We start from the raw sequence: 13,538 nt of genomic DNA, 5'->3' as shown, positions 1-13,538 counted from the left end.
ATGTAGAAGCATGGGCTAAGGCCACATGGTAGACATACCCTTGAAGATTGTTATAAAATTGTTTAAATATGTTATAAAGCACACTTTAAAATTAAATATTTATTACAGATGCAGTTCCTTGAAAAAAATTCAGCCAAATTTTTAACACTTGGGTATCAGAAAATATCTTAAAATATCACAGTGAGAAGTAAAAAGAACAAAGTCTGGAATCTCCATTTGGTTAGAGTTCCTAAAGAAACAGGAAGAGAATCTAACTTTTACCAAACAGATATGAATTTCCGGTATTACCAATGGAATCAGAATGTGTTTATTTTGTTTGCCTAACAAGCAATTTACTGATCCAATGACGGGAGATTTAGTCCCACACCCCCATCATTTACAGTCTGTATTAAACTTTATTCTTAATACAGAAAGAAAAATCTGTACCTCTGATAATCTGACATGCAGAAGATAGTGAATGAAATATACTTGGATTACACTCTTAATTTGATGAGAGGTTCAGTAAATCACATTATCTGAAGACATCTCCAGGGATAACCAGTCATGGGTCTAGAGGTCAAGCAGAACTCCCATAACATTAATGTCCATGTAACCAGGCCCCTAGTAATTTCCTTTCAGAATACTCCTAGATTAAGAGCTAAAACAAAGTGCAAAAAGAGAAAGATACAAACAAAACTACAGAATCCCACTAAACACAGAGGATGAATGACTTAATACATGTAAGTTTCTCTTAATAGAAGAAAGTATTTTTTCTTCAAAAATGTTATTCTACAGATTGCTACTGGAAGAAACTGAAAAGGTCCAAGATCCCAAATGCAACAGAAAAATCCACAAGCTGCAACAGGAGGCAAACACAAAGACATACTGAAAAAGCAACATGTTTTTAGTCAGGGCTTTGGAGCGGAGCCCGGAGCACAGCTCCAAAGCCCTGTTTAGGATTAAGGTACCCTTCTTATAAATATGAAAAATACAAGAGGTCTAGAGTACCTACTAAAAATTGTCAAAAGAGGGATAACAGACATCTGAACAGAAAAGAACCCTAAGGAGCAGAAAAGTTTGGACAAGATAGGCAAAAGAATAGGTTCTGTACCATAGGAATCCGAGTGCAGATTATCTGAGTAGAAACATGCACACAAGTGCTTCACACATGTGAAGAGGAGAAATGAAGTCACTTTGCAAGACACCAGTAAAAATGCAAGTCTGAGGCTAGTTGCTGAAGCATCGCCTCTACAAACAGAATAAGTCTCGACATGACCTTAAAACACCAGGCTTGCCAGGCTACAACAGTGAGAAATATAATTAGACAGCCATTTAGAAATGGTTTTCTTGATAACAGAATCTAGTATAATGGTGTTAAATGAAAAAAGCTGGGTGGACTTTAAGGGCTTTAATCTGATTCACATAAAAACCAAAAGATCTCTTTACATCAAGTTTACAAAGAAAGACCTCACCAGGACCAGCATGCAAGCACACAGAAAGATGACTGTTCCACAATAAAGTGGAACTCAGTCATCATCCCTGGTAGGAATTTAGAATAAATCTATAGCATCACACGGTCCTTATAAAACTTAGCATCATGTGGATTGGTAAGAATCTGACGCCACTGCAGGAGCCAAAATTACTGCCACCAGGAAAACGGACTTTCCTTGTAAGAAAGCTATTTCACAGATATCAAATGGATCAGGAAGAGCTTTCATTAGCTTTGTGAGTCCCTTGACACAGAGGGGCTTTCTAATGAAGGGTAGAGATTTTCAAACACAAAAACCACCACATGAACCTGGTGACAAGGGGCTGCTGAGAGAATAGTCTACGTTGGATACATTTGTGACAGGCCAAAATAATAACCAAATGAACATTCAGTAGAGTTCTTAAAAACAGATTAAGTCAAATGAATAATGTAATCAAGCCAAGAGTTCCTTTTCGTCGTCGTTGTTAGTTTTTTTGGCGCGGGGTAGGGAAAAGAACACGGGTACTGTTTAAAGGATTTAAATGAGATTCAACTACTAAAAAACCTTCACTGCTTAAAAGTTTACAGGGTGAAATCCTGGCCCCCATGGAAGTCAGTAGCAAAACTACAATTGATGTCAATGGAACCAGGTTTTCACCTGTAATTCTTTTCTTGTGGATTGTTGACACACGTGCTCAGAAACCCCATTCGGCCTCAATTCTCAAACTATGCGCAGGGTAGCGGCATCACTGGGTGTATGTTGAACAGTATTCTGTTCTGTGTGATGAGACTCCTAGTGGGAGCAGCTACTATCTCTATGGGTCAGTCTACACTAGGAAAATTTAAGAGCATTATGTAAGTGCCAATTACAGTTCCACAGTTAAGGTGGACTTGAGTTTTGCACTTTCAGCAAGGATTCAATCACTTATTGACAGAGGTGTCAATAAGCATATTTTGTTTAATAAACTTTAAGAGAGCAAGGGAAGGGAGTTCTGAATATTAATGTGCACCTTCTATTGTGACTATACTGACAACAGTACCCATGTGCTTTAATCGTAGCTGCTGCCATTGCAGCCTTAAGGGGGTTCTCTCCCCAAACCGGTGGAACGCCTGAGCCAGATAAGGAGGAGAAAGAAGAGAACTTGGGATGACATTTTCAATGAGATCCTGCAAGCCAGTGATGTACCAAGACCACGAGCAAAGGGCCTGGAAGGTGAATACTGCAGATAGATTGGAGAAGGAAAGAGCGGAGAGGAGAATAATTCACAAATCCTAGCAGGAAAAGGAGTTCCAGTATATAATGGGGCTTCTCCGGCAGCAAACAGATGCTGCAGACTCTTGTGGATCTACAGGTTCAACGATCCTGGGCTCGCCTCTCATTGCAGTCCATGGAGAACTCCATTACAGTGCCTCCCTACATCTCCCCCTCAACATTCCACATGGCGACAAGAGCCGCATCCCTAGCCCTACCACTCCTCTCTGGGGGACATTAAGGACAATCACACTTCACATACACCTCTGAATGCCATAGTTGCTGTTTGTGTAGGTAAAATGGACATATATGTTCTTTCCCCTTGTTAAGTTCTGTTCCATTAAATTAAGTTAAATGTAGTTGCTTTTAAATTGCACAGATTTTTCTTTGCACTAGTTTTGTTACTGAATAAAATTATATTGTTTGGAAAAGAATTAACCTTTATTAGTTCACAACATATGCTGCAGAGTGCCTAGCAGTTCCGAAAGTACCCACTTGTTACTGTACATACAGTGACCCACAACTCAGAGGATCAGTGAAAAATAGTAATCAAATGTACACCAAGCACTGTAAAATTAATAGGTGCACTGACAGTGTTGTATTAGGTGTACACCAAAGCACCAAAACAACAGGGCCAGGTAAAGCATAGTTCACCACAATACATTACTGTGGCTCACTGTTAAAGTGCTCTTTTCAAAGCCTCTGAGCTGCATAGCTCGACATTGAGCTCTTCTAATAATCCTTGTGTCTGGCTGTTCAAATTCAGCAGACAGGCACTCCTCCTCCACCATGGCAGCAACTTTTCCCCCTTTGCTTCACAGATACTATCCAAGAAAGAGCAGGCAGCTATAACCACTGAAATCCAATCTTGTGAGTAAACAATGCCAGCATCCCTTCAATCTACCAAAAGCCCATTCAACTGTAATTCTGTACCTGCTGAGCTGGTAGCTGAATCTTTCCTTGGTGCAGCTGCGGTGGCTGGTGTATAGCTTCATGAGCCGGGGAGCAAAGGGTAGGCTAAGTCCCCCAGGATCACTATTGAGATTTCAACGTTTTCAATCATAATTCGCTAGTCAGGAAAGAAAGTCCTTGCCTGTAGCTTTCTAAACAGTCCTCTGTTTTTAAAGATGCGAGCATCATGCTGCACCTTGCCTGACCAGCCAACATTGATGTCGGTGAAGTGGCCCCAGTGATCCATCAATGCTTGCATAACCATAGCCCTTTCTAATGGTGTACTCTGTGGTAAGGTGGTCTGGTATCAAAATAGGGATGTGTGTGCTGCCTGTTACTCCACTGCAGTTAAGGAACCCCATTGCTGCAAATCCATCCACTGTGTCGTGCACACTGCCAGGAATCACAGTCCAGCATAGCAGGAGACAATTAACAGCCGTACACACTTGCATGACAAAAACCCCTGCAGTGGATTTTCCAACTCCAAAATGATTTCCCACTGACCAATAATCACCCAGTGTTGCAAGTTTCCACAGTGCAACTGCCACTCTCTTATCCACTGTCAGTGCAGCTCTCACTTCGTTATCCTGGCACTGCAAGGCTAGGGCGAGCTCAGCACACATATCTAGGAATGTGGTCTTGAGCAATGGTTGTAAAATTTTTGGATGTGCATCATCCCAAACCTGCATTACCATGTAATCCCATCAGCTTCATTTCTCAAGCCCAGAAGCAGCACATCATCTGCAACTGCTCTGTGAACACCACTGTCAACCTTGAATTGGTTCTTGCTATATACAAAACCAATCTGTCCTCCAAGAAATCATCACGTTCCCCGTTGATTCAGTTCTTCTGTGGCCCAGCAAATATCGGAAAATTATCTGTTCAGTGCTTGCAATGCTTATGACAACAGAGCAGAGCTGTACAAGCTCCATGCTTCCAGATGGTAGAGAGCAAGGATGGCCGAGCAGGTTCATGGGATTTTTTAAAAAGGCACAAATATTATGGGATTCAGACGACATTATGGGTTGGAAACAATTTCACGCTGGGAAGTTGATCTCTTACACCCATTCATGCCTGTGTGACTAATTTCCACCCCATTATGCATTGTCAAAACTTACGCTGGAGTGTGGCAGGTTGCATAGTGGGATACCTACCTATGGTGCTCTGCACTGTCCATTGACATAAGCACTTCTGGTGAGTACACACAGCGCCGATGCAAGAAGACAAGCATGCGTGCACACAAGCGATATACTACCCATAGCAGCTTTATGCCAATTTAACTTGTGTTGACCAAAATTTGTAGTTTAGACATGGTCTAAGACTAAGGCCTGGTCTACACTAACCCCCAAATTCGAACTAAGGTACGCAACTTCAGCTACGTGAATAACGTAGCTGAAGTCGACATACCTTAGTTCGAACTTACCGCGGTTCAGACGCGGTCCACACGCGGCAGGCAGGCTCCCCGTCGACTCCGCGGTACTCCTCTCGCCGAGCTGGAGTACCGCAGTCGACGGCGAGCACTTCCGGGATCGATTTATCGCGTCCAGACCAGACGCGATAAATCGAACCCAGAAGTTCGATTGCCAGCTGTCGAACTACCGCGGTAGTATAGACCTGGCCTTAGGCTACTAAGTCCCTCAGTCAGTTCTGAAAATTTTACCCCACGTGACCTACTTTGTAACCAAGAATACTGGAGGTTTAAGCCATTCATATGAAGGATACAAGCCACCTTATACCACTGCAGATGAATTCTCGGAGGCTACAGTTAGTATCCTTGATGGACTTTTATATATTCAAGTGACTGATTTCTTTAATGGACTTTTGAGAACACGTTTCTTTTCCAAAGGATTTGTATATTCAGAGTTGCCTTAGACAACCCATTGCACAAAGTGCTGACTTCAGCTGAAGTATTTAAAAAAAAAAAAAAAAAAAAAAAAACACTATATAATACCACTGAGGTATGTTACCATGCCTTCTTCCACTGACAAACAACTGGTTCCAGAAACCTGCAGTGAGAGGGACATCTTGTACCTATGTCCTCAACATTTTCCAGACTTTCAAACTTTATTTTTGACTAAAATCTATCTCCGTAATACCTGCTACAAATCCATTACAATCTGTTTAAAATCTTTTTTTTAGTCTTTATGAATCCATCTGCCTATACAGGGAGATTTAGGCATGCAATTTAATAAAGGACTTTTCCACATGAGCCCTCTGAGGAGAAACCAGGAGCTATATAAAAGTGTTTGTACCCATACCCAAACTAGCAATTTTCTGATCCCTTAACAGATCCACTTCTATGTGCCACTCCCAATGTCTTGCTTATTTTGTAAGTCCCCAAATCTCTGGTGGGTTAGCAGGGGGCCTTTAGATCTAAATATCACATTGTTCAACGCACCAATAGCTTTGGAAAGCTATATATTCAGTACAAATCTAATCCAGGGAGATTTCCACCTAGGATACAGAAGGGCATCCCACTGTCCTCTGAAGGAGCCAGCAACCTACAGAAGTAGTATAACAACAAGAAGCACCACCAGTTAAAGAGAAAATATATAATGTTGTTCTCTTTGGACCAGAGTATGGAAGATTTGAGTTTCAGTTTCTTTGATGAGCATAGCCCAGGGGCAGCAGCAGTCAGGAAATGAGTTCTAATTCTGGCCCTAACACAGACTAGCTGTGAAGTCATGGGTAAATCACCTAACCTCTGCAGCACTGTTTCACTATCATTAAAGTGTGAATTTCTCTCCTTCATAAGTGTTGACATTAAATATATCTTTTAGAGTACAAAGTGATATTCAAGTACTATTGAGATATTAGATTTTTGTATGTCAATTTTCTGATTAAATTCAACTCAAGATCACTCAGTGCCATAAAAACAGCAGTACACACATTTTTCAGAAATGCTTTTCCTTTAGTTTTCACCCATTAGCTGGACTAGGATCTTAAAATTAAAATTATAATGTGTAAAACAGAGATCAATGCTTTAGGCATTAAGCAACTGAAAAGTTCATTAAACAAGTATTGCTCAAGAGGGTAAGACTTGTGATGTGTCACTAAGACATTGAAATAAAATTAACACAATACTAAACAATTTATCATAGTAGTCCAAAAAAAAAAAATGGATATAAACACTCCATCCTGTAACAAAAATCTTAAAACTTTAAGCAGGAAGCATCAAGTGAATAAGAACTCACCTGTGTTGTTTTACCAGACCCGGTCTCTCCAACCAGTACAAAAGACTGGTTCCTAATCAGGATATCTGTAAATCTTTCCTTATACTCCCAGACAGGGAGCTGAAGCCGCTTCTTTAGGATTTCATAGTATCGAGGTGTATGTGGTAGGTTTGTGAATGGATTAATACCCTGTGGAAGTATTGCTGGTTTTAAAGGTGGTAATCCACCACCAACAAGCAGCATAGAATTAGATGAAGGACGCAAATCTTTTTCCTTGTCTCTCTCTCTGTCACGATCTCTCTCTCTGTCACGATCTCTGTCACGGTCTTTAGAACGATCTTCACGATCCCGGTCACGATCTCGATCCTTCCTAAAAGGATTTCCAGAACACAGCAAAAATACAGAATGTTGAAGTAAATACTTAAAGACAGAATATCTCCTATGAATGAAGGAAGTATCAAGAAAACTAGATAAAAATGAAGAGTTTAGGTTCTTTTCTTTACACTGAGTTTTAAAAATAAGAAATAGGAGCTAATCTAAAACAAAAGAACCAAAGAAATTATTAAACTAATGTTTCACTGTGAAATACATTATGCAGCTCATGCAAACTGAATGCACAGTAAATATTTTAAACAGTTTTGCAAACAGTTTCACTTAAGTGTACTGCAGAGAAGGAAAAATATCACTGTTTACTTGCTTGTGTCATGGACCGAATTTCATGTTTGAGGCATATGCTATATTAGTTATGCAAAAATTACAAAAACACTCACTGCTCATGAGTGCTGGAGATAATACACACATACAGATACATACACCTACACGCACACAAAAAACAAACTTTATAAATAGACATAATTAAGCTTCCTAGTAATAATGGTAGAGAAACCAGAGTAAAAGCATTTGTTTTTTAAAGGCAGAGAAACTGGGGTACAAAATGCACTATGGCATATCAAATTTGGGGCCTAAACCGTATGATAAATTCCCTTTACATTAAGAGGGAACTGCAAGTTAAAATTAATCCCAATCAGGCTGGAGGGAATATTCAGATCAAATATATGGAGTAAACTCAATCTGCCTTTTAGTTTCACAAGTCGCCTTCAAGTGGGTATCAAGTTTAATTTGGCCTCAGGTTTAGATTTCACAAGAACACGGACTATAGACCAATAAAAATGTTTCTCCTAATTCCCCTACCCAATTCACCAGAAACAGATTTTTGTGGAAGGAACATGGTCAATTTAAAATATAGTCCTTCTGGGGGGAAAAAATGTATGAAAGGTAGTTTCATATACTACACCTGGCCTTGAATCACACTGGTAACTTTTTGTGATTTTATAATCCTATTTCCTTTTAAGTTTTTTTTCTCCCCGTTACCCCGTGAGAAACCCTCACAAACAAAAGGGGAAATGGACTATACAGTGGAAATGGAGAAACTGACTATCCACAAAGAGCTGTCAAACAAAACAAAAAAAATTGGAAAAGTTCTCATCATCTTTCAGTGACAAAAACCATTTAGGATTACTGTAACAGGTGAAAATTTTCACCCAGAAGTGTGATTTAATTTGACAGTATCCCTTTAAACTAAAAAACTTCCCCGGGATGTTTGCAACCAAACCTTTTCCAGGATTGTGCAAATGTTGAAATAGATGAGAAACTAACTAAACACAAGTAAAACAAAGGCCCCAAACTTGAAGAAAAAAAAAAAAGTATGCTCATGCTTAACTTTATGCTCTGAGAATCATCACACTGAAGTCAATGGGGCTACTCACAGTGCATAAAGTTAAGCACGCGTGATAGTATCTGAAGGACTGGGACCCAAGCATGTTTCCACTGTCCAAGATGAGAACAAAAATAAACTGGGAAAAGCAAGATTGTTGAAAAAGATAATACTGAACTACCAAGAGGGCATTTGTAACATAGGTTAAGGAATTTAGTGATTTTCCACATACGTACCCCTTCCCTTTAAAAAATCTCTGACCCATATTTTCAATAGCAACCACTAGTTTTGTGAGCCGATCTTTTAAATACCTAATATCTGATTTTCAGGCCTGCACTACAGTACAAGGTTATGTTGGCCCAGCTATGGTGGTTAGGAGTAGGGAGAGGGAAATCACACCTCCTAGCCAACATAACCCTCAGTGTATATGCAACTATGCCAACAAAAGAGTGCTTCCGCTGGTTTAGCTAACATCTGTTTGGTGAGGTGTTACTATGCCAGCAAGAGAATTCTGTCTGCCTGCATACACTGCATCTACACTAGGTGACTATGCTGACATAGCTATGCTAACATAAGTCCTGTAGCATAGACATAAAATCAAAGTTACACAGCACTGACTCGATTAATTTCAGTTGAAGTTGCGGGTGTTCAACACTTTTTAAAATTAAGCCTTAGATCTAAAGCTGAGCACCTAAAACCGGAGGATACTTTTGAAAATCTGGCCCTCTGAAACAAGTCAACTGTAGTTGGATGTAGTATACGTGACATTCTTGTTCCTGGAAAAGATTTACCAGTAAACTGAAGTTTAGTACCTCAAGGTAACAGCATTGTCTCTTGCTGCAAAAGAGATAATTTAGCCTATCCATTTGGTCATAAGAGTTGTAAATAAGGTATTTATAAAATTAACACATTTTAAATAGGAATTGTGTCTTACAATTTTTTTTTTTTTAAACGTACAAGTACCCCAACTTTTTTTTACAGAATTTCTAGTATGCTGTTGATACAAATCAAACTGCCTCAAAACAGTTCTGTGGTCAGGTACAGCAACTACAGATAAACAATTGTTATACTTACATATGTAAAAAATCAAAGAATAATTAGTGACCTTTTGGCTTGCAAGCTGAGGATTCCCTCAACTTCAAATCCTTTGAATTTCAATTCACAAACTTCAAATGGCACAACAACAAAAATCCTAATAATCTCACCTAAAAGTAAATGGCCAACTGATCTCTTTAGGAACTCTTCTTATTCTCCCTCTCCATTTTGGGGGCAACAGAAACTCTTCCTATTGGGCACCAGGCTGCCTCATACTATTCAGGGAAATAAGAATAGGCACAGTTCCTGAAGAGAGCTCATGGCCAATTACTTCCCCCCACAGCATCTCATATGCATCCTAGGCTGCTACTGGCCATGCCTCCTTTTAACACACAAAGTAATGAATAGGCCTGGGAGCTTCTACCTACAAAAAAATGAAGTTGCAACCAGCTAAAGTTAGCACATAGTAGTTTTGTACTTTACAAATTCTAAGCCCAAGATTGTTTTAAGAAGTGTCTGAGTAACCTTGCTCTTATGAGAAAAGGCCCATAACAGCTCTAATTTACCGTATCTAGATCCTCAATTGATTGTATGGCTCTAGAGGTGACCAGAAAGAATTACTGACACCATTAATGTGTTATTTATCTTTTAAAAAGACCTAAAATCTACAATATTTTGTGTCACTGTTACCCTCACTCTCCCTCTGCAGTGCCTCTGGTTTCAAAAATTTGTTCCATTTTATCCTAATTCACGCACTAATCCTGCAATGAGCTTTACAGTCCAAGACCCTGATGCATCATCTTAAACTATCTGAGCCAGCACCTGTCTCATGCTATCTGTTTGAACACCATCACAATGAGGGTCTGATGTGACTGAAGCCCCTGTGTACTAATGTAATACAAATAATAAATATAGCAAGAGCTTAAAACTTAATTTTTAAATGAAAGCTTACAGTTTGCTGAAATTGATGTCTTCTTATGCCCTCACACTAGCCAGGAAAAGTATCCTTAGTTACAACTGGAAAGAGATTTGTTTTCAGGCTTTACAGCAATGTATTCAGTTGTGGGGGAGAAGTCTATTGGGATGCTGCAGAAGTAGTTTAGACTTTTAAAAACAGTTAATGATCTGTCTAGAATAGAGTGTTTAATGAGATTTGCGTATACTAAACTCTGAAAATGTTTCTATTAGTAGTGAGGTCAGAACCTATACAAACGGACAGAGAGATTGAGAAAATGCATAGAAAAATGTCAATTTGGAAAAATGCAAACTACACCTGGCAAAAAATAGATATTTGATTGGAGGGAGAGTCTGGAAGCAGAAGGAGGCCCCGTGACAATGAGAAGCTTTTCACACCTTTTGTTTGAAAAATAAGCCTAACACTAGGATCAGACGGTTATGAATGAGACCACCCACACCAGCATTAGATAGGGTAATAACTTTTTTCTAAATAAGGACTATGAACCCTCATGCTTCAAGGCATATACCAGTTACCAACTGACATTTATTAGGACAAAATTCTCCCTAAAGGGAAAACTATTCCATAAGTGTCTACTTCGGCATTTCTTGCATCTTTCTCTGAAGCTTCCATTACTAACCACTTTCACAGAGGAAATACTGGATTAGATGGTGATTTGATCCAGTATGGCGATTCCTATTAGTCCTCCATCATTTTCAATTATTCCATTTAACTGTTACTGTTGCCCACACACAACCAAGAAAAATCTATAGAATACTATTTTAAATTTCAGAATTCAAATGCTTCAACCAAAAGGTAAACTAATTTAAGGACACTCTGTATACTTTTGTTGTTGTTTAACATCCATCCACCCCATCAATTTTCAGTCTAAGTTAAAAACAAAAATAAATTATATGTAATTAAATTCACTCCTGCATCTCCTACCATCTCTTCCAATGTTTGTGATTTTACAATTACTTTTTTTTGGGGGGGGGGGGGGGGGTTAATGCTTTCCCCTCTTCTGTTCACCTGTGGAAAATCTCACACAAAGAGGAATGATTGATCACACATGAGAAACAGTGAAACTGACCAGACACAAAATGCTGAAAGATGCACAGAACACCAACAAAGGAATATCTTTGTCGTACCCCTCCCCCCGCCACCTTTGGTTTCGTTAATCATAGCTGTTACTCGTAAACAGCAGTTTGCAAAGCTGCAGACAGAAGTTGCCGCGATCACTCTGCATTACTGAGGGAAGATGATCAGCCTAGGACCGAAAACTATGATCTGGTTCAGGCCACGTCGGAGCGTTGGGGACACGAGTTTAGAAATGCCGATTCCCGCTCAGCGCTGCGCGGGGACCCGGGTTCACGGGACTATCTCGTCGAGCGATATGGGGCTGCGGCGGTAACTCAGTGACCCGAGGAACCGGGTAACGGGAGAACGGATGGGGTCACCGTTTGCACGGATACAGGAACCTTTCTGCTGCAAATCGGAGCCCGCCCCGGCCAGGACTTGGGATTCCTATAAGGAAAGGCGCAGGGGCCGGCTCCCGGCCGCTCCCACCCAGCTCGCCCGGCGCCCCCGCCGTGTCCCCTGCCCCGCACTGGGGCTTCTCTTGGAGGAGATGGACGGAGCCCTCTCTAGACTCAGGGAAACCACCGGGCTCTTGAGCCGCCCCGCCCCACCCCCGAAACGGGACGAGGAGACGCGCCTACCCCAGGGATTCGCCATGCGGCTTGTGTGCCGCGCCCAGGCGGCTCCTAGCCCCGCCGATCCCCGCCCAGACCCAAGACGGCAGGGCGCGAGTCTGGCGCCGAGGGTACAAAGCGGATTAGGCGGGAGCCGCTCCAAGAGCGAAAGTGACCGGCCCCCGCCCGCAGGCCGCGCGACCAGGCCCCGGCGTCCCTCACCCGTCAGCCATGGCGCGCTTCTTGCTGGAGGTGTAGTCATCCCCCAGGTCTAGCCGATGGCGCTTGGACATCGTGCCAGCGGCAGCAGGGGGCCTTCAGGCGGGGACGGGGACGGCGGCTCCGCGCTCTCCGCTCCTCGGGCAGCAGCAGCGGCGGCAGCGCCGCGAGGCCAGGAACAGCAACTAAAATGGCGGCCGGAAGGAAGCCCCGCTCCGCGCGAGACACTGAACGAGCGACTTCGAAGAGGAGGAAGCGGTGCAACCTCTCCGTTTCCGGCTGGGAACCTTACCCCCGCGCGTCCGGGTCCGGCCCGCGGATCGCTCTTCGGGACCCCCATTGCCACCCACGGAGCGGAGTGGGGACCACAGCGTGGGGCGGTGCGAGCGGGGAAAGGGGTGAGGCCGGAGTGCTCTGCCATGGCGCACACATGCAGAAAAAGCCAGTGCTGGGCAAGCGGGCCTGCCAGGGGTGGTGTGCACGGGACAGCCTGGCACTATGGGCACTGCTCCATGGCCCAAAGCAGGACCACCTCCCCACGCCCCAGGGACACGGTGCCCTGACTAGGGACCAGACTGTGACTGTGGCTACAGCTGGTAGTGCCCTCCTGCAGCGTTTCTAGGAGCAGGCTGCTTATAACAGCACATGGCCCAGACCCACAACTGGGCCTGGGAAACATCTCACCGGCCCCACCCCTTCAGCACCAATAGGCAACGCTTTCCCACAATGACTGTGTTGTGCCAGTGTCATCACTTTTCTGACATGACCTTGTGACTTGCTATGATGGCTGACTTAGCCTTGCTGCACAAACAAAGACCCAATCCTACAGACTTGTTACATATGTCCATCATAACTTTACACATCATGGGACCTATTTAAATCTTTGTAAGATTGGGGCCATAGCTGCCCACCCATCAGCAGCACCAGCTCAGAGCAACTCAAGCCCCATTATAGGTCTGCACACACAGCTCTTTAATGCTAGGCATTTCAGCTGATGTCAATGAGAGGAGGAAAGACTTGAGAACGCATCACAGTAGAAAGTATCTCCTATGATGGTAGATGGGCAGGTGACCGAGCCTCTGATAGTGTGGCTGATGTGAT

General features: G+C 42.4%; 1 protein-coding gene across 1 annotated transcript in view; it reads right to left on the bottom strand.

The window, feature by feature from the left end:
- The window catches only part of DHX15 (DEAH-box helicase 15), a 70,022-nt gene extending 57,479 nt beyond the window's left edge, over positions 1–12,543 (bottom strand). Inside the window, exons 1-2 of the mRNA XM_065405804.1 lie at positions 12,441–12,543; positions 6,845–7,193 (exon numbers count right to left, since the gene is read on the bottom strand). Coding sequence (XP_065261876.1) covers positions 6,845–7,193; positions 12,441–12,511 — 420 coding nt within the window. The 5' untranslated portion in view covers positions 12,512–12,543. The remainder of the gene's footprint in view (positions 1–6,844; positions 7,194–12,440) is intronic.
- Between the last annotated feature and the right edge of the window lie 995 nt (positions 12,544–13,538).

Source organism: Emys orbicularis, chromosome 5 (assembly GCF_028017835.1).
Source record: "Emys orbicularis isolate rEmyOrb1 chromosome 5, rEmyOrb1.hap1, whole genome shotgun sequence".
Taxonomy (NCBI): domain Eukaryota; kingdom Metazoa; phylum Chordata; order Testudines; family Emydidae; genus Emys; species Emys orbicularis.
Note: the sequence above shows the minus strand (reverse complement) of the source record. Positions and strands in the feature narration are given on the sequence as shown.